The sequence below is a fragment of the Coenobita brevimanus genome, chromosome 98 (genome assembly GCF_032717465.1).
Source record: "Coenobita brevimanus isolate Jiangsu-jjx chromosome 98, ASM3271746v2, whole genome shotgun sequence".
Classification (NCBI taxonomy): Eukaryota; Metazoa; Arthropoda; class Malacostraca; order Decapoda; family Coenobitidae; genus Coenobita; species Coenobita brevimanus.
In genome coordinates this window covers 39,043,229-39,065,955 of record NC_137051.1, presented here as the reverse complement: position 1 = coordinate 39,065,955, position 22,727 = coordinate 39,043,229, and the positions used below count along the sequence as shown (strand labels likewise).

The following is a 22,727-nucleotide window of genomic DNA, read 5'->3' as shown; positions in this document are numbered from 1 at the left end:
CCCTGAGTGGCATTACCTGAGCAATAAACTCCAACCACCCCCTGGATATAAACTTGCACAAGCTCAATCCAACTAGAGTGCCTTAATTACCTACTAAACCACCAGGTGCCATAATTTAGTTGTATGGATACTACCCAGTGTAGTAAATACTTTCCTGGTGTTCTGGAAACCATTTGGCTTGTCACTCAGTGGAGAGTCACCTGTAGACAGAAGGAAGAGGAAAGAATGATAGAAAGAAAGACTGAAGAGGAAGGAAGGAAAGAAGGAAGGAAGAAAGGAAAGGGCAGTCACCAAAAAGCAGCACTACAATGAGTAAGTGGATGGAGAGTGCCTCGACCTACTACCACAACATCTGAAAAACAACTTTATTAATACCAGGGAGTTGTAAACAGAGTAGAAAACAATGTACCTTAAACTGAGGGTAACTCTCTACAAAATGCTTCATATCGCTGATAGTTTCTACTTTCTGTTGTTTAGAAAGTCTTTTCTGGTACTCCTCCATGAGGTCTTTTATGGTCTGGCCAATCTCTCCATAGTTCAGATACATGCTCTGAAATAGAAGAAAATCTGTTATCTTCATCATCATCATCATTATCAAGACATTTTATCCAGCCTAAAGACAGGGTAGGTAGGATCCCAAAACAAGGAAAAAGAATGCACAAATGTGGGAGAACTATCAAAAACAATCCCAGTGAAATGGGTTAGACAATCAATGTCCCCAGTGAAATGGGTTACATAATCATTCACAAATCATTCAAGCCTCAGAATCTTTGCTCAATCTTACAAGCCTAACCACCTGCACACATTTTCAGGTATTTTTCTGTATACAGTAGATGTATGCAGCATACTGTACATCTGACAACTTAAAAATGGGGAGGGGACGAGGATGCCAAATCCTTGACATGTGCATCTCTGTATATTGTGCATGTGACAAACTCAATCTCCTGTCAGTTTCCATGACTCATTGACTTCCATAGTTGCCTCACTTTCTAACATATTTACTACATTCATCCATTTCCTTGGTTTATTATAATAATTCCATTTCCACTTTTCCTATTCTTAACTTTTCACTCTCACATCACACCAAAGTCTCATACTCAACTGTCAATATGGGCACAAACACACTCAGACCTCTGTTTAGTATGAAGGTTTTCAATTCACCAGCCAACTTCCTTCCCTGTGCCACTTTAATTTCCACATCCTTTGTACATTTACTTATCTTTTCTAGTACATGCACTTAAGTATTAAAATTCATTCACCAATGGGAGACTTTTAGAGTGTCATCTGCTACCTAGTTGGCAGGACCTAGTTGGTCCTGGACCTGCAACAGTAAAGTATTTATTGTAACTATTATATATGTCTGGGTAAACTAATGAGATCTGGGAAGACCACAGACCACTCAAGTCACTAAAATACCTACTGATAATAATATCAAACACAAGAATGACTACTTTTGCTTTTGACTGGCTATTTTGCATTTGTGTAAACTGGTCTTCCATCTGGTAATCCCTTATGCACAGTTATTTTGCTATATTAATAATGAGCCAGGCTGTGGCCCAAAAGAAGAAAGCACATAGTGAGTGGATGAGAAACATGGGCATGGAGGAAGCTGAGACAGAAGAGAGAGTTACAGTATATGTAAAGAGGAAAAGAGAGGTGAAATGATTAGTAAGAGAGTAAGAAGACAGTGGATGAGGAATCTGGAAGAAATTTAAGTGTAAAGTGGAAGGAATATAAGAAAATGTTCTGGAAAGAGGTAAAGAGAGTTAGACAGGGTGATAAAGAAGTAAGTCGGGGAGTGAAAGATAAAAATGGCAGATTGCAAGTGGATATGGGAGAAAAAGTAAGCAGATGGAGAGAACACTTTAAGGCATTACTAAACACAGAGAATGAAAGTAATGCGAGTATAAATGGCTGGGGAATAGCCGCAAAAAGGACGGAGGTGAGAAGAGAGGAAGAAATCAGTAGGGTGGAAGTACTGTACTGAAGTAATGAAGAAAGTCAAAATGGGGAAAGCCCCAGGAACTGATGGAGTGTGTGGTGAAATGCTGAAGCATGGCAGAGAGGTAGTAACAGAATGGATATGGAAGATATGCAGATTGGCCTGGGAGGAAGGTAGAGTCCCAGAGGTTTGGAAGTCAGGTATAATTATTCCCCCGTACAAAGGAAAAGGGGAAAAAGAAGTGTTTGGTAATTACAGAGGCATTTGTCTTCTTAGTGTAACAGGAAAAGTATATGGTAGAATAGTTATTGACAAAGGTAGGGAAATAACACAGAATTTAGCTGGACAAGAACTGACGCCATGTTATATCAACTTTGCTATGCGATGGGTTTTCACTTGACGTGCATAATGACGCATGACTGTAAGCCATTACTGAATCTCACAAGTCAACATGGGAGTAAAAATAATCCAAGAATATTACAAGCATGATAATCAGCAAAGGACTGCTGTAGGACTCAGTTGGAGATGATGCAGCACTCTGAAAGTCTTCCATTCACCAGCATATCACAGTGAGCCACCTTCTTCCTCAAGATCTACCAATCTACAGTACTCTTAACTATATTTACTTTCAAACCTGGCATTCACAGACACTAATAAAACTCTGAACTATTCTTCAAAGGTCTTGTTCACTATCAGGGAAGCAATACAGCATTACCTGTATTAATCAAGCTTGTGATACTCCCCCCTTTGCCATTTAATATGATCCTCAGCCTTCTCTCCATGACTTGAATTGTAACCGCTCTCATAACTCCATCCATATTCATTACACTGTATACTATGAGGATATCACATACCTTTGTCAAATTCTAACTACTAATATTAAACTACCTACCTAATACATCCACCTTCTCTTCCTAATGCTTCATCACCATCATAAAAACACTTTAAGGACATCTTTCCATCCATATCAAACTAGTGTAAAACCTTCCACAGTCTTTCAGCATTCACCTTGTCACTCATTCATTCCTGACCCATAAATGACATAAATTCCTTACAGTACTTCTCATATGCTTTTCACACTATTTTCTTACTGCAAATATTTGTCCCACACTTCCCCTACTGGTTCATCGCTCACCAAACATCATCCTGTTTCTTTACCTTTCCTATGATTATTTTTCCCCCACAGGCCTACCTTTCCAACAACACAGCAGAATTATTCCATGACAGTTTTTGTTATCACCCTAGGCATCATGCATGCTGTATGTATCAAGCTACAATTACAGCCTTCTTCCACGCCTGTGGTACATATTCCATTCAAACAAGTTTTTCAGCATACTTTCAGCACACTTACATGGTCGGTGTTACCTTGGTGGACTGCACACATGGAACCCCCATAAGTGTACCCTTTTAATACATTATAAGAAAGCTAATGTGATAACCAAGTAACAGACTCAGGGCTGTTCAGCCAGAATGCCTAAGGAACTGCTACTACTACTACTACTATCAAGTCTCCAACCAAACTCCAACATCCCCACTAAAAACTCTCTATGACCCCAACTAGAATACAGATTGCTTTCTTAGGACACAGCCTACTGTACACATGTACAGCAGGCATAAGCGAGTGACATTAAAATGACTTAAAGGAAAAAGTGGGAAAAAAAATCTCACCATGATATGACTCCGACTTGCCAATTAAAAACCCACTGTGACCTCAGCTAAACTACAGTACAGGTATGCTTCCTAAGGGCAAAGCCTACTGTAAAGAGGTAAAGCAAACATACTGAAATGGCTTAAAAGAATATTAGATGCAAATCAAAGGCAACTACATGGCAACCACCTAGAACTAACCACATCATGGGAACTACATACAAGGTTCCATCAGCAACTTCCATCACAGAACATTTACAATCATTTCACATCTTGTCAAAAAGGCGCAGTTTTTCATAAGAAGATATAGTAATAATGTTTGGGTCTGAATAAGGTTTAGTGTCATGTTGCTGACGCCACTTGAGATACCTACTCCACCACCCAACACACTCCTATTTTTTACTTCATTTCTTATTATAAAGAACTTTACTGTTCATGATTACTGATTAAAATCATCTTGCTTCTGAAAGAATAAAATATGAAAAAATATATTTTGCACTGATGGGGTTAACAAATTAATGTGGATGATACAGTAAACTACATTTTTTTTTTTTTCATTCTAGTTGCATTCCTATTCCAGACATCAAAATTTCTGGTTCGCAATTTTCTCAAATTAGTACTTTCCCCAGCAAGACACTCCATGCCATTACCTTGTAGCTAAAACCCAGATAGTGCAAAACCTAATCTGGCAATACATAATAAATTCTAACTCATATCCACTGCTCTGAGTTGAACACATGATTTCCTGTTTCCATCATATACCTTTCCTTAATGACTGTTACATTTCTTCTCCTCTCTACCTTCACCCACCACTCCTCCCAACACCCATCCACCTCTAGTCACCTTACTGATACCAGCCTATCCTCAACGACCATACACAATAACAAATAAACAAGGTTGATAAGAGAGTATCGGTAGTTCATAGCGTACCGCTGGTAATACTGACCCTGGCATAGAAGTCATCCTGTGTTGGTGACATTACCACTTCCTTCAGATCATCTGCCACACCAGCAACATGTGCCAGGCTCACCCGACCATTAGTTACACCAATCAGCTCATGAACCATTGCCTCATATGTCCACTGAAAGTATTAAATAAAATATAACCTTTATTTTTTGTAAAAATCCTACAGCTGTAAAAGTATGACATACAAAAACATCAGCAATACAAATATACACACACAGTGAGACTTCACAAAATGAATGAGAAAACAAGAAGTCTTTACTAAAAAGGAGAATAGAATGAGAGTACTTGTAAGGGAATAAAGCCCCCATTATCATCATATACCTATTTCCTACTTGTAAATGGGGTGGATAGGATCCAAAAATAGAAATAGGAAAGCACAAAAGTAGAGCTATCAATGCAGTTTTTAATAGAATGGACCATACATAAATTAACTCATCATTCAAACCTTCAGCACTTTCAGGCCCACCTCACAAGCCAAGCAATCATAATGGCAGTGGGATATAGATCATGTTGTCAATCCCTGCTATGAGCATCTTCATTTAAGCACTGTACACCTATCATCATTCATTTTTCATTCTTCATCTACTTTTCTGTTTTATCTTCTTCCATACCTCACTATCTCACATTCACTTAACATATCCACAACCACCTTCATGCTCTTTCACACCTCCTACCCTCAAACTCACTCATACATACCTAATTTACCACACTATTCATATACTGTATATTCTTTCTATGTGATCACAAATTATTCTAAGCACTCTCTTTTCTTCTCTGATTAATCATCTTCCTTACTCAACACCTTCAACATGTCTGTTTCTTATCCTATCCAACCTCTTCAATGCAAATACATGTCCCATTTCTACTGCTCTCACTTCTGATTTTCATATTCATGCTATACCCAAAATATTAAATCTGTATATTAATGTTGGCATTAACAAGCCTTTATGTACTATACTTAAAACCTCTGTACACTACTCATATCTTCTATTTTGAATGGATATCAAGATCTTGGAACCAACTAACTACTCTGCTCCCTTCAGCTCCTTTCTGAACAGACCTCTCATTTTCTATCACTGTTTCATTTTCCTCACCATTCACCAGCACATCATCCAGTTAATCAGCAATAGATATATGGAGGTGAAAAATGAAGGCAAATGGCTGAAATGGAAAGAGACTTAAACCTGATACTGAATATTTATAGCCAGTAACTCCAAATTGATGTCAGTTCTCTCTTAGCCAAGATGGTAAAATCATATAAGAACCGTTTCGTTTTGTTTTTTAAAGGCTCCAACATGCTTGCATGCGTCGGCTTTGGTCACCTAATGGCGGCTCTCCATGCTGCACGATCCATTGCAGCCTCCCTGTTCAGCCCCTTAACCCTGAGGTCACACTTAATGACCTCGTCTCATGTCTTTCTCAGTCTACCCCTTATAACCCCACTTCCAATATTAACACTTCTCACCTTCCTCACCCAATTATCATCCCCCATCCTCTCCACATGTCCAAACCATCTCAATCTACCTCTCCTCATCACAACACCAATACACTCCAGTCCCATCCTACCTCTCAACTCTTCCATCATAAACCCAGCCCCCCCAGACCTTGCACGCAGGGATGCACTACACATCCACCTAATCGCTGTCATTTCTGTACATCTGAGCCGGCGAATATCCTCCTCCTTTACTGCCCAGATCTCACTACCATACAGCATTACACTCCTAACACATCCTGCATACAAAGCTCCAGCCCCACCTCCAGCACACAGCATGTCTCCCAAATAACAAAACTCTTTCACACACTCAAGAGATTCACCAGCAAGTTCAATCCTTTCACGCTTGACAATCTCCACCTGCTCTCCCCGACACGCAGTACACATAAAATCAGCATTATCTTGCAGTCTACCTCTTATACCACTACATCTCTTGTGCACCCATTTATCACAAACACCGCACAAGATGGAATTACTTCCCACACCCTTGTGGCAAACTGCACATGGCCACTCTCTCTCGTCTTTGACAGTACCGCCACCAACCCTAGATATCATCACTTTCGTTTTATCTGCATTTACCCTTAAGCCCTTGTGCTCCATGCCATCTCTCCACTTCCTAAACCTTTCCTCCGCCTCCCTTTCGTTCTCTGCAATCAACACCAAATCATCAGCATACAACATCTCCCAAGGGAGTCCGCTTTTAAAGTCACGTGAGAGGGCTTCAAGTACCAAGATAAACAACATGGGACTCAAAATTGACCCTTGATGAACACCAACATTCACAGAAAACTCATCACTCAAATCTCCATTTACTCTTACCTGGGTGAGGGCATTCACATACATAGCCGTAACCACCCTAACCAGCCACTCCTCCAAGCCAAGCTTTCTCATTGCCCACTTCACCATCTCTCTGGGAACTCTGTCAAAGGCCTTTTCCAAATAAAAGAAAACAAAATACAGATCCCTTCTCCTACCAATATATTTTTTCTGAAGCTGTCGAACAATGAATATGGCATCAGTGGTCCCCCTACCTGGCATAAACCCAAACTCCATCTCATCAATATTCACTCTTTCTCTAATCATACCTTCTAAAACTCTCTCCATTACCTTCATTATCTGATCTAAAAGATTTATACCTCTATAATTTCCTCTTTCCAGGGCATCACCCTTCCCCTTATACACATTTACAATTACACTCTTCCGCCAATCATCTAAGACAACATACTCATAAATAATCATATTTATCAGGTCAGTGACTAAACTAACCCCTATATCTCCTGAGGCCTTCAACATTTCGGCAGTCAACCCAGACACACCTGCTGCCTTCCCCACCTTCATCCTGCCTATTGCCTCACTCACAGTAGCAGCATCAATCAAAGGCCAAGGGCCAGACACTGGATCTGCTGGCTCCAAACCTTCCCTGTCCCAGTCAAACTCCTCATTCAATAACCGGCTATAATGCTCTCTCCATGCATCTTTAATATCCTCATTGTTCACCACTACCCTTCCTTCATCATTCTTCACACACTGCTCACCTATAATATCCCGATTATCCCTCTTCATCTGATTTGAACCTTAAATATCATATTTTTCCTTTCCCCATGATTTAGGTTATCAAGTAAAAGTCTCTGTGACTCAGACTTCGCCCTGTATACCTCTCTTCTAGCCCTACACTTGGCAGCCAAGTATTTCTCCTTGCTACCACCCTTCTTCCATTCCCGGAAAAGCCTTCTTTTCTCCTTAACTGCAGCTTCTACACCCTCATCCCACCACCAAGTTACTTTATGTCTAGGTGGTCCTCTTGCCCTAAAAAAAAAAAAAAAAAAAAAAAAAAAAAAATAATAATAATAATAATAATAATAATAATAATACTCTCAGGGCACACAGTAATTACAAAGTTAAAAACATGTGAAACAAACAATTATAAATGACCTGGTGAAGCAGAGGAGTAACAGGATCATTTCGACGGTCAAGGATGAGAAGGAGTGTGTTGCCCTCAGCTTCAGTACTGTGGTATAGGGAGCTTTCTGTCAACACCGTTTGCTGCAAGGTAACAATACCCAAATAATAACATTTATTACAATGTACTGTAATTTAAATAAGTCAGTTCCACTTCACTGCTGATTTACAGTAACTTCAGTAAAAATATACAGTACAGTCTGCCACCAATGGCAAGTAATTAATGAGATCTTTGTCAACAGAAACTCCTCTTATTGAATCCTACACAACAATTTACCTTTAAAAAATCAGTAACACTGTATAATGCATCTAAATCTGACAAAAATCATACGATAACTTTTGTTATAGTGTCATTTTTTCTGAAGACTGTTTCAAGCTTATAAGCATTATGGTATTTTTAAAGTGCCAACCCAGAATAACTTGTCTATCAGGATCATGGGTGCAAGGCATCTAGCATATGATCAAACGTGCATACAAACTAATCACTGCAGTAATTTACCCTTATGTTTTCTGCCAGAACTCGGGCCATTTCTGAGTTGTTCTGATAGCGTATAGTTGGTAACAGCTGGAGACTGAATAAAACTCCTACAACACCTTGAACTGTTCTCTGCAGTGCACCAGGAGCCCACTTAAGACCTGAAATATTGTACAATATGAAGGTCAGATAGGCTGACAGACTGTACTACTTACTGTACAACCACAAATAGAGAAGAGTGAAAACACTGCAGCAAGCTTTTGCAAGCCAAAAACCCACTTTTTACTTGTAGCAAGTATTCTCAAGGTACTCTGAGAAAGAAGATTTCTGCCTTCTTACAACACCATCTAAGTGTTTTACACAACAAAAGAAGGAATTATCTCACACTGAGAATGCTAAGGAGAGAAAGCCTTGTTTCTTGTCTACAGTTGAAATGCCTTACAAGGCATGGAGACGTTCCCCTAAGGTCAACAATGTCTTGTCCATTCATTCTAAAAAAAAAATATTCAATACATTCTTTGTACTGTACTAAAAGAACAATGTGGGAGTTCACTCTTGCATGATATGTTAGTCACTGCCACTACTTCTTGTGTGTGCAGGTTCACTCAATATAGCGACCGAATTACCTTACGCAGGGCCAAAATATACCTCAAAGTTCATTTTTCCAAGAAAAAATGGGTGTGTGGCCTTGCAAAAATCTGCTTTTTTTTTTTAACACCCTATGCTTCCTCCTTGGGAAGCATATACAAGGCAGAGTGAGAAGGACCTGTCATGAACACTAACAAAAACATGTTTTTGCAAGATCAAACCATTTTCTTATATATAGCTCCCTCATTTGGAGTCACCCTTCAGGATGAGGCTGCAAGACACTTCCAGCATCACACAGGCATTAGAAATGGTGACAAAACAAATCACCTCAGACTCAGAGCTAAGGAGACGGTGCACTGAAATGTCTCATACGGCATACCTTCCTCCAATGTCTATAATGTCTTGCTCCCTTGCCTGAGCACTCACTCACCTAAACATCTCTAACAACATGTGAATGCATAGGTGCCAGTGCCATTTGTGGATAGCAGTTTTGATGCCACAACACGTGTGTGTGTGTGTGTGTGTGTGGCCTCATTCAGTACAACATGGGGAAGATGAACATAACTCCTTCAGGTAGGAGGTAGCAAATCAAGTGCCTCCAGATTAAATCATAATGAGTGATAAATGGGTTGTAGCCTTGTAAATACCTATGTTCACTTTATACTTCCTTATTTACATGAACAATTCAGTATGACTGACCAAGAAAGATGAAAGGAAAATGAAAGTAAGGAGGTGTTACTGTTGTTTGAGCCTGATCTAAACTGTGAACCCAGTACACAGAAGACTGAAATTACCCTCCTTACACAGTCCACCATCTTCCCTTTAGGGGATAAGAAGGGTGCTGAGGGATGTCTATATAACCAGGCAATGGAGCCATGTGGTTATATTGGTGTAACTACATATGAAGTCCCACTCCAGCACCAGACAGGATAGTGCAAACGGGCATACAAATGAGATTTAAGGAGGGAGGAGGCATGGCAGGCTAAGAACAACATGGATATGAATATGTGAGAAAGCCAGATATGGAGGCTGATGATGCTGTGGAACTGACAAGGGACCAAGCTGGTTGGATGAATTTTATAGAGAGGATGACAAGAGTTTGGCACCTCCTTTTTTAACCTGATTGCCATCAGACTGACTGTCTTGCTAGTAATATGAGGTGTATATGTGTGGATGGTTGTGCCTATGAGATGAAGTCAGGACTCCAGGGCTCAAATGATAAGTCAGTGAGTGTGTGGCCCACTGGGCATGCAGTTAATTTGTTCCCTCTGCACCATGCTTTTCGTTTTCCTTACTTTCTGGACCCAACCTCACCCCATCCTCAGAGAGAAAAAAATAGAGGTTGGGATGATAATGACTGACAACGATGATGATGACGATGATGGTGAGGATGATGATGATGATGATGATGATGATGATGATGATGATGATGATGCTATACAATTCTTGCTATCTTCAAAGATTTTTTTTTTTTTTTTTTTCAATTTAGATGCCGTTCAAACAGGAGGTGCTAGATATAGCATTCATTAAACTCCCTTCAAAGCAAGAGGACTTTCCAAAGTTTAATAAAACTGTTTGGAATTAGTAAAAATGAAATTAAAAAGTTGTCTTTGTAGTGAACGAGGTTAAAAAAGTCAGTACTGGACTGGTACCATATGCTAGTGTAGCCTAAGGGGAAGAGCATCAATAATCTGTAAGTGTTAAGCGATGCAGAATGTACAAAGGGGGAAATAAAGGAAAGGTAAAAAGAATGTAAGGTTCAAAACAAGGGTCAGATCCAGCACTTTGAAATGGGGGGAGGGGGCAAGAACTTTGAAAAGGGCAGGGCATGATTCCTAAAAGAATTACGGTACCACTTAGCTACCAGTAATTCATTCAAACAATCGTATCAAATGCAGTTTTAAATTACTGTACTTCTTTCAGTCACTGAAATGATTCTAAAGTAACACATATAAGACATTTACTGCATTTATTTTGATAAATAATATTGTTTTTTAAGTATAAATAATCACTGGTCTGCCATAAACAGGGGACATAAGCCCCCCACAATCCCACATCCGTGCACTGGAAACAATACTTACTGTGGGAGTACGTGGCCATATTGAGAGAGAAGAGGTGGGGTGAGAGTGCCTGGTAGTCAGCATACAGCTCCTGTACCTCCTTCACTGCTTCACTTTCATCGGCTTCTGCCAGCAGTTTCACATCACTCTTGCTCACCACATTGCTGAAATCTGAATTGCAGTCATATTAACCCCTTAACCCATTAACTGCTCTAAACAGCCTGGGCTGTTCCGAGTGCAACTGCTCAATACAGCCCTGGCAGCACAGGTGAATTTTGAATATAGTGCCATGGTGACCAAGGCTGACCCATGCAAGCATGTTTGAGCCTTCAAAACCGAAACCGAAACCGACACCAAAAAAGAAAACGAAAACCATACATTCCAATAGGGAATCAGACATTTTGATGTTCATCCATGGCTTTACCAAGGTAAATATTGAGCTAATATTTCATTACTATATACTTTGGCATGTGTTCTCTCAATTCCTAAGACAAAATTTGGCCTTTGGGAAATTTCATTTTTACCCCTATGTCTGCACACCACGGACACCTCCAAAAAACAGCCATGTGCAGTTAACGGGTTAAGGATGTCTGGGACATTCATTTTCATTCATTCATTGCCAGATGCCATGTATCCCAGACAGGGTGGCCAAGGGCTTAGAGTTAAGTGTTTTACAGGGAGGGGCACTAATTCTCCACCAACCCCACTTGACGTAGGGATGCCAACAGCATCTGGTGTTCCCAGGCGGTCACCCATCCAAGTACTAACCAGACCCAACGTTGCTTAACTACTGCATAACAATATTATCTGTGTGGGTTAGAAACTCTCTCCCTCTCCCTCTCTCTCTCTCTCTCTCTCTAACCAACCACTCACTGCTAATGTCTCACTCCTTGCTTTGGACTTAAGTAATATGCATGTATCAGTTATTGCATCCTGGTGCTGTTCAATTCTGTTGTTAATTTCTTCAGCCATGAAACTGGCTGTATTAACGATGATACTGTGATGCAAAATTCTGATCAGTGATAAATGTAAACATGACAAATATTTCGGGCAATGCTGACCAGTTGGGGCCACTGCCACTGTATACATGTGCTATGATAATGTGGCAAAGTTCCTTAATTATGCTGAGTGTATCTGTGTATTATACCATACTGGAGAATGATAATGATTCTTATGCAGAATAGTGAGTGAATATGTGCATATAATTGCATGGCCCTTGGCTTGGTAACTCATGCTTTCATCACCACCTTCCACATGTGGTCAAAAGTGAAACAGCTGCCCTCCAGCCTTTGGGAGAACACTGATGATAACCTGGCCACTTACGCAGACTTGATGTAGTTCGACATTATAATACTACCGTATCTATCTACAGTACCGGTACTATCGTTTGTTGGTGCAGTACATACCATTTTAAGTGGTTATGAACTTTATGTTGGTTTGGCTGACTTGGAGAAGGCCTTTAACAGAGTCCCTAGGAGGTAGGTGAAGTGGGCAATGAGAAAACTTGGGATCAAGGAGTGACTGGTTAGGGTGGTTATGGCTATGTATGTGGGTGCTTGCACCCAAATAAGAGTGCATGAAGATTTGAGTGATGAGTTTCCTGTGACTGTTGGTGTGCATCAGGATCAGTCTTGAGCCCCTTGTTGTTTATCATAGTACCTGATGCCCTCTCACATGACTTCAGACATGGACTCTCATGGGAGATGTTGTATGCCAATAATTTCCCATGCCCTTGTGGCAAATCACACATGGCCACGCTCCCTCTATAGTTCTGGTAATTGAAACGGATATGAATTATGCATGATGTAACAATTTACCAAACATTAGTAAACTGACAGAAATATACCTGACACTCACTGGGCTTTACCACAGCTACAAAAAAAATATATAGCCTATATATATGTACAGACACTCACTTATACAGTAGTGTACAGTACAGGTGGTAAAATTCATCTTTAGAACTTGTTTTGTGCTTGTTATTATTTATTTATTCATTTTTTTGGGGGGAGGACATTCAAGCTATGGCATACCTTAATTCATCCATGCTAAGATCTCTTTACACTTTTTTTTTTTTTTTTTAACTGTAATTGGCATATATCTATGCACATATAGTTTTTTTTTTCCCTCATAACAATCCATTTCTTATTTTGGAGACAAAAATGCTTCCAAAAACTATGGTCATGAAATGTTTTGTTATAATGTACCATGTAATGGGGTTGATCTTCATTTAACTAAGTCACAGCATTACTACATGCTCATATTCTTCAGTAATCCAGCCATCTTAGCATCAAATGGTATTTTCTCACATCTTTTAATGCATCCTGCCAACCTTACGTAATCTACACTATTTACATATACAGTACATCATAAAGTCTCTGTGTAACAAAACTTATATGAAAGTATGATGCAACTATTAAATTGGTCAGTCTATCTCTCCACAGCTAACTGCCTTAATACTATAAGGAGTGGTCATAAACAAATTGCCTCCATGTCACCCTGTCCTCTGCTTTTATGCTGCCCTCCCTCCAACTCACACACCCCTCTCTCATATTATCTCTCTACCTCATCCTTCCATCTCACCCTCCACCTCATTCACCTCACTCACCCATTCTCTATCCTCTCCTTATACCATACAATCACAGAGTGTGTCTCCCAGTACTTTCAATCACATGCACATCAACAACACAATGCTCCTTCACTACTTCACTGGAACTGTTTAAAGAACAGTACTGGTATGGCACAGACAGTATCTGCATATAAAATAAATGCATAGTTCTGTACAGTACCGATACTATATATTATAATTCCTGAATTACAATATAAAGGTACAGTAACAGTAAATCTAAGTACAAGTAAATCTTTTAGTATTCTACTTACAAATATAGTAGCTGCCGTATCTTGGCTTTTGTAGCTCACGTATCAACAGTTCAATGTTCTCCCTGGTTGGCCGGATGAACACCAAACACTTGAGGTAAACCATGTTCTCCCCAGAGCTGGTCTGGTCTAGGCGTTCGAACATATACACCTCCTGACGCATCACCTCACTCATGCCCACCACCACACTCACAAAGGATGTCTAAAGAAAGAGAAGAAGAAAATGGTTTTGAAAATGCCAAATTTTTAGTTATCAACCCTAATCTATCTGGCTGAGCAAACCCATCAATCGTAGAGAGGCAATCACCCCTGCTGGGCAGTCCTGTGCATTGAGCTGATGTTCCCTTGTGGGTGACCATGCCTTGTGATGCTGGGAAAATTGTGGAGGTTTGGTTCCTGGATGAATGCTGCATTTGTGGAGCTCCATCCAGTTAACTGGGGCACCACAGCAGGCTCCGTGCCACCCCACTATCTGTTTATATGGTTACCACCCTGCACTGTAAATGGTCTCCTGGGTTACAGGAATTCATTAGGTTTGTCATTCAGTGCAGAGCCTCCAAAGTAGAAAGAGGAGTACCGGTAATAAAAAGTGACAGGAGGAAAGGGAGAAATAGGAAGAAGGGAAGGCAGACATAAGAGATAGAATGATAAAGATGAAGGAAAAAGTAGGCAGCACTACATCAAGTGAGCGGATGGTGGTTGCCACCACCTGTCATACAACAATTCTTGTGAAACAACATTATCATTCAAATAAAGCAATCAGTCAAAATGAGAAAAGAAGCTATTCATACAGTACATGCAACTTAATTTTGGACAAGCTTTACTGTACATGTCGTTAAACAGACAAACGTCAGGTTTTTACTGAGTCAAACCTTAAATGCTTCATGTTAGGAGGCTGTGGAGGAAATGGCACTGGCCATCATGAACAAGCCCAGTGATCAATGGGGGCACAATCTTGACACTGCCTTATATGGAGGAAAAAGGTACCGGTACTTAAGTCTGACACTGCTTGACAAATGATTAAAGAAAATGAAAAAAATAGAAAGGAAAAAGAGAAAACAGTCTGTCAGTCTGATGACTAAGGCAAGGCTGGATTTTGTGGAACTGGGTAGTGGTAGGTGGTGGCAACCATCATCCACTCACTTGATGTAGTGCTGCCTACTTCTTCCATAGGCTTTATCATTCATTTACTGTGCCTGCCCTCCTTTCTTCCTATTTCTCCCATCTTTTCTGTCACTTCTTATTGCTTTTCCTCCCTTTACATGTGGCTTTACATTAAGTGACAAACCAAATGGTTTCCTGTAAGTCAAGAAACCATTTACAATGCTGGGTGGTAACCATATAACCAAACCATACGTGCTCCCTACGTGTCAACAAGGGGGCTGGTGGAGGGTTAGTGCCCCTCCCTGTAAAACAAATAACTCAAAGTCAAAATAATGGCCATCCCTTACGGGATTATGGCGTCTGGCAATAGACAGATGGATAGATAGTCAGGGCTGAATCACTTAGGGTCTACTGTAGGTTTGGTTATGTGGGGTCAGTCAGGATAGGTTAATGCCTAAAATGGTTTGTAATACAGTTACATTTATTTTGGGGGGGGGCATATTTCAAAAATTGATAATTTCCAACAGATATGATGGTAAAAACTAATCTCATTAAAAACATATGGGAATACTGTATCATAAATTTATCCTCAAGTTGAGTATGGGCCAGAGAAAGAAAGAAAGAAAGAAAAAAAAAGATAATTCTTTACCAAACGGGTGCAGTGATTCCACCTCTATCATAACAAACAATCTCAAGGCCAGGGCACCCACAGCAGTGTTTATTGACGATCTCTCCGACTGGCCGCCTTGCTTACAACTGGAGCATCAATGTATCCTGTGTCAGAGCTATGGGAATCTAAATGATTTAACTTAACCTAACCTAACCAAACCAAACTTAATCCAACCTAACCTAACCAAACCTAATCCAACTTAACCTCACTGACGTTTGACAGCCAGTTTTCAGATTAAAAAATGTGCATGAGTAACAAATATGGCCAGCTACTGGCAGATGTCAGAGGAATAATTAAGCATTCTAAAACTCCATTTACAGCCTTCAAAGGTAAGTTTATAAAAATGCCAAGTACCGGTAGCTGTGGGAATCCAGGAATAATAAGTAACTTGTGAAAGACTCATTTCCGAAGAAAATACAAAAAGGCTATGCCTGTTTGGTAAGAATTAATTAAAAAGAAAAGTACTTTTATGTTCCAATTTATAATTTACATACTCAAGCCATGAATACTTACCGTTTCTTTATCCATTAGCATTATCTTATAACCAGGTTCGCTCTCTGTGATCATCCTCTGCACATAGTTTTTCACTGCCGTCACCAGGCTCATGGTTGTAGGGTTAGTGGGGAGAACTGTTTTTCGAAAATAATTTCCAGGTCAAAATCTCAACAGCTTACGACAAACTTCCACAGCAAGTACGGTAGTCTCGCGAGTTCATATAGGCTCTACACTGTACTCCCGAGTGTTTCTGGACAAAAAAGGTTCGTGAAAATATCTTGGAATTCCAGTATTTGATGGATTAATTTCTTTGACACGTTATAAATTTACAGTACTCATTATTATGGGAAAAGGAAGCATATTACGGGAAAAAGCACACATCCCCAGTCTGACAGGTGTTTGTTTACTTCCCTCCCCCTCGATACAGAAAACGATCTGACACCACATGAGTTGGAGGGTAAACCAAAGAATATGTTTTTTTTTTTTTTTTTTTTTCATTCATTCCCGGTTGTCCTTCAGCAGCACCGTTCCCTAGAGTGCTGGGGTTTGTAATGGATGGTGAATAAAAAATGTAAAATAATACTTCCTTGTTCGTTCTATTGTTCTCTGGGACAGTCTCACCTTCTTGACCGATTGCATCAACATTCTTTAGCTCCATGACACCCAAATCAATCGCTGACCCAGAGGATTGTTTTAATATTAACTACCACTAACCCATTTCAGCGTACTCCTGCGTGAAACGGACTGACCTCGTATCATTGCTCTGATGTGTCAAAAGCAGTTATCAGCCCTGTATTTGAGAGGAGCATGTGGAGTCCCATGGAGACACTGACAAATGAGGAAGTGAAGCAGCGTTGTGGTGTGGATGTGATAGAAAGCGTTAGGAAAAACACATTGAAGTGGTTTGCCCATGTGGAGAGGATGGAGAGTGAGATACTGACGAGGAGAATATATGTGAGTGAGGTGGAAGGGGAGGGAGGGAGGGGGGGGGGCAATGACGACATTGTGGGATGGAGTGGAGAGGTATATGAAAGAGGGGGCTGTGAGCTGGGAGCAAGGCAGTGAAATGGTGGGTGACATGGAGGCGATTTGTTTGTGGCCACCCCTTACAGGATTAAGGCGTCTGGCAATAGATAGATAGATAGGTAGGTTAACTAAACATTCTGCATTTATCCCCTTTTGGTCTGCGGTGACATTAACATACTCGTATTGTTCGCCAGAGTTTCGGGGTATGTAGGCTACTGTTCGTCCATCCACCATCCAATCTTTTCTCTGACTTATCAGGATAGTAGGAGCCTCGGGCTGGGCCGCTCAATCTTGATATTTGAGGTAAAGGTGACCAGCCTTCCATCATCCGCTCACTTGATGTAGGGCTGCATACTTCTTCATCCCTATCATTCTTTTTCTGTGTCACCCTTCCTCTCTTCCCATTTCTCCCATCTTTCCTATCACTTTTTATTACTCTTTTTTTTTTCTCCTTTTCAGATGACTACATAGAGTGACAAGCCTGATAGTTTCCTGTAAGCCAAGAAACTAGTTACAACGCTGGGTGGTAACCATATGACCAACCCATACACGTTACCTACGTGTCAACAGGTGGGTTGCTGGAGGATTAGTGCCCCTCGTAAAACAACTAAAAGACAAACGGCCACCCGGCTCACGGAATTATTGCGTCTGGTTATAGAGAGAGAGATAGCGACCATCCTCTCTCTACCCTGTGTGGCATTATAGGAGAATAATCCCCGATATTCTCTTAGATGTAAACCTTTATGGGCCTGATCCGACTGAAGCACCTTAAACCACTAAATCACCAGGCGTCGTCTGGTGATATGGCTACATATGGTTACCACCCAGCATAGTAAAACCAGCGCCAAGCTCTTGGCTTGTGACCTAGTGTAGAGTCTGTGTAGTCACCTTAAAGTTACATATCAAGTGAGTGGTTGGTAAGCGTCCCAACCTACCACAAACAACCCGATAGATCATGCTAATAACCGTACCAGATTGCTGTATGTAACTATAAAACTATTTAAATATAATATAGGAGAATTCCCTGATATTATTCCTAAACTCCAAGAAAATGCAGTCTTCGAAACAGGCAGCTCCATGATACCGTCATTCGTCATACTGTGTCTGATGGAACTGGGCATCCTAATACATTTGGTTCAGACTATACATTATGTCACAGTTACGTGCTTATTCTGGCTAGAGTAGTGTCTCAGCGCAGATCTGATTCTGATTAGTCACTCTACATATCATCACCCCGAGCTCTGCGTTCCACTCCCTTCCGTTTTCGTAAGGCGGTAGGCAAAAAATGGTTTGGCAACATTGTAGAGGACGAATGGAATAAGCTATCTAGTGATGTAGTTGCTGTTCTTTTCAGTAAGAGTTTCAGACATAAGCTGATAAGCACATGATAGGTAAGAGTTGGAGTTAAAAAAAAAAAAAAATCCTGTTACTAATTCATTCTTTTTCCTTTTTAAGTTTCACTAAAATAGTGTCTTTTTCCCTTTCGCACTACCTTAAAAAATTCCCACGTCAGTTTCCTATCCTGTGGCTTTCCTTCTCGCTTCTTCCTCTCTGTTTCGGCTGATGAGTTTTGTGATGGGGTAGCCTTGTCTTATTCTGGTAGAGGTGACTTGGTAGGTCTGTCGGTTTGGAGGGCCCTCTGAGTAGTAGGTTCGAGCTCCACCGACTGCCTCCGAGTTTGTGGGGTGGACCCTCACAAATTAATGCGTTGTACAGAGAAGAATGACAGAAGTGATTCATGATATTAGGAACATTTCATATGCAGACAGACCGAAATGACTAGTTCACACCCACTAGAAAGGCGTTGAGTAAGGGGAGACTTGACGTACTTAAGCAGCTGAAGGGTTAGTAAGTACCACAAAAGTGAGCATACAGAACAGAACTCGAACAAATGGTTTCAACCTAGATAAATTCCGTTTTAGTTAAGAGATAGATAGAAATTCGTTTGGCAGTAGAGTACTGGACGAATGGAATAAACTACTTAATAATATTGTTACTGTCCCTCCTACGAGAGCTTCAAGCACAGACTAGAGGGACATATGTCAAGTATGGATAGGATAAAAAAAACTCACCTATTTGCTATTTCATTCTTTTTTCCTTTTCAGATTTCACTATGATAATCTTTTCTCCTTTCGCGCTTTCGTGGTTTCTTCTTCACTTATTCCTCCTCGCAGTGGGTCCTGGTTTTGAAATTTCAGATTATAGTAGTTAATGTGTGCATAATTATTTAATGTGTGCACACTGCTGTTGTACCCCTCACCCCCATAAAATTTGGCCCCACCTTGGTTTCCTGTGTGGCAACACCACTTGCTCATACTGGACCATCTGACTTTCTGCAGGATTGTTTTAAAAACATTATAAGAGAGGATAACCGCACTAGGCCAGTTGGCCCATGCTAGGCAGCTCCAACAAGTGTGATTAAACTACTAGAATAAGACAATAAGAGCAAAGGGGAAGGCTCTCCCCAACCCACCAAACCCTCCAGCCGAACCGGCAGGAAAAAATTAGAAGAAACACCATGCAGTATTGAAAAACTGTTGTGGAAATTTTATAGGAAAGTCCGAAAGAAAATACTACCATAGCATAACCTGGAAAGGAAAAAGAATGAATTAGTACTGGTTATTAGATTTTCTTATGATCTTTCGTCCCTTGTATACTGCATGGTGACATGGATTACGTAGCGCAGTTTCGTTGTTCCCTCTGTAGAATGGCTATAAACAGACCGATGAAAACAACAAAATTATGCATAACATAAGAACATAAGAAGAGAGGGTAACTGAAGTAAGCCGGTTGGCCCATGCTAGGCAGCTCCTAGAAGAGCAACTGAACTACTAGAATGACATAAGGATAGCAAAGAAGAAGGCTCTCCCCTGCCCTTCAAACCCTCCAGCCGAAGCCGGCAGGAAAAAGTCAGAAAGAACACCACGCAGTATAGAAAAATTGGTGTGGACATTTTATAGGAAAGTGTGAAAGGAGAATAGAGACTATCATAGTGTAACCTGAAAAGGAAAAAGTATGAATTAGTATTGGTTATAAGATTTTCTTTTCTTTCTATCTTCTCCTTTCGGCTCTCCCCTTAGGGGTCGCCACAGCGGATCAACCGTCTCCATCTTACTCTGTCTTCTGCCTCTTCTTCTCTTACACCTACCACCCGCATGTCCTCCTTCACTACATCCATAAACCTTCTCTTTGGCCTTCCTTTCTTTCTCCTGCCTGGTAACTCCATTTCCAGCATCCTCCTCCCGACATACTCCTCATTCCTCCTCCGCACATGTCCAAATCATCTCAGTCTCGCCTCTCTATAGTAGGACTCGCGCACGTTTGCGGCTGTGGTGTGGTCCGCACCTGTGTACAGTGTTGCCACGTTTTCTATACCGTTATCTCTCTCTCTCTCTCTCTCTCTCTCTCTCTCTCTCTCTCCTGGCGGGAAATGTGAGCCACCCTGAGTACTTTTGATTCTTTTATAAGTTATTTATAATTGTGCTTTCATTTGTTAATTTGGTTTTGTTATATTTAGTAGTAGATGGAGTGTCAAAGTTACTGTCTGCTGAGAGGTTTGTTACGTTACTGATTCATACACCCCGACGTAGTGGTCCAGGGGGGAGGGGAAGTGTGAAGGGGGATTTGACCTGAGACACCCAGGAGGGATTAAGAAGGGAGGGAAGGGGAAGGGGGGGCTGGATTCACCTACCACATGGCGGGAAATGTGAGCCACCCTGAGTACTTTTGATTCTTTTATAAGTTATTTATAATTGTGCTTTCATTTGTTAATTTGGTTTTGTTATATTAAGTGATGCCGACAATGCATTCAATGCATGCCTCTCTCTCTCTCCCTCTCCCTCCCTCTCTCTCTCTCTCTCTCTCTCTCTCTCTCTCTCTCTTGGGACATTGAATCTCCTCATTCTCCCTTGGGACATTTATTTTAGGCCAGATGGATGTTTAAGTATTGCCACTCACAAGAATTATATGAATTATTTCTTTTACTTTGGATATTGGCATATTTCTTCTTTTTTCAGGCTCATTCTCTTATATCCATAACTGTAATATTATTACCCACCCTAAAACTACGCTAAAAAACATTAAAAGTGACTGCTATTTCTTTTAGCAACACTGTACAATATGTATGCCATGTTTCTGTGTTACTGTATAAATATTTTATGCATAATTAGATTACTGTTGATTCATCCATCAAAATACACAAGTGTAAGTTTTATTCATCTGAATTTATCGAATTTGTGATGCCTTGTACATAAATAGCTTCCGTTTCACATCGCAAGTTGAGGAAACGTGGCACCATTGTAAACAGGTGCGAGCCACACCACAGGCGCTTGCGGGCGCAAGGCCGACTATAGCTTTGTCCCCAAACTGACTTACGTGTGCTGTCCCTCTAATATGTTCATTCCTAATTTTGTCCAACCTCGTCACTCCTAGTGAAAAAAGCAACATCTTCAATTCTGCTATATACCTCCAACTGTGCCTCCTGTCTTTTTGTCAGTGGTACTGTCTCCATTCCGTACAACATGGCTGGCCTCACTACAGTCTTTTAAACTTTCCCTTTCATTTCTGCAGAGACCCTTCTGTCACAGATCACTCCTGTCACCTTTCTCCACCCACTCCATCCCACCTGCACTCTCTTTTTTACCTCTCTACCACACTCTCCGTTACTTTGTACAGTTGACCCCAAGTATTTGAATTCATCTACCTTTGCTACCTATGTTTTTTTCTTTCTATACCCACCCCTTATTTGTCATATGCTTATCTAGCCTATGCTTGAAACTCTCAATGGAAGAGGCAGCAACTACTTTACTATCATAGGTAGCTTATTCCATTCGTCTACTACTCAATTACCAAACCAATCTAATATACTATAGCAGTAGCCGTGTGTGTGTGTGTGTGTGTGTGTGTGTGTGTGTGTGTGTGTGTGTGTGTGTGTGTGTGTTTTGAGCAGCCGAAACTACACATTCAAATAGCACCAAAATTGGCACAGAAATCGCAAAAAATTCGCTGATGTGAAAAACTTGGTCCCATCACGATTGAAAAACTTTTACTATATTGAACGAGCGATCACATTTTGACAAAAAAAAAAAAAAAAAAAAAAAAAAAAACACGCCGCTCCTGGCGCCCGGCATAGGATCTCCGTAGAATTTTTAGCCCAGAGGTACAATTAAAGTTCTTCGGACTTGCGTTCGGACAACTTGGTTTCCAATCCCGAAGCTGCAAATAACACGATCAATTGGTTAGCTGCAAAAAATCCAAGTGAGAACGTTACACTGGAACAGCACATAAACGCGAGAGCCCTCCGCAGGAGCAAGTGCGAGGGGCCCGAAGGGCCCACGAGCATTTGTTTCTACCTATTTCCTTATTGAAACGGAATTTTTCTAGGCTGAAACCATTGTTTCTTGTTCTATCCTGTATGCTCACTTTAAGTA

At 40.7% G+C, this 22,727-nt stretch overlaps 1 protein-coding gene across 1 annotated transcript in view; it reads right to left on the bottom strand.

Annotated features, from left to right (window-relative positions):
- Vps45 (vacuolar protein sorting 45) overlaps positions 1–16,415 on the bottom strand; it is a 47,995-nt gene extending 31,580 nt beyond the window's left edge. The window contains exons 1-7 of the mRNA XM_080283697.1: positions 16,291–16,415; positions 14,007–14,205; positions 11,151–11,300; positions 8,506–8,642; positions 7,980–8,090; positions 4,536–4,670; positions 410–550 (exon numbers count right to left, since the gene is read on the bottom strand). Of these exons, the coding sequence (XP_080139823.1) occupies positions 410–550; positions 4,536–4,670; positions 7,980–8,090; positions 8,506–8,642; positions 11,151–11,300; positions 14,007–14,205; positions 16,291–16,383 (966 nt within the window). The 5' untranslated portion in view covers positions 16,384–16,415. The remainder of the gene's footprint in view (positions 1–409; positions 551–4,535; positions 4,671–7,979; positions 8,091–8,505; positions 8,643–11,150; positions 11,301–14,006; positions 14,206–16,290) is intronic.
- Between the last annotated feature and the right edge of the window lie 6,312 nt (positions 16,416–22,727).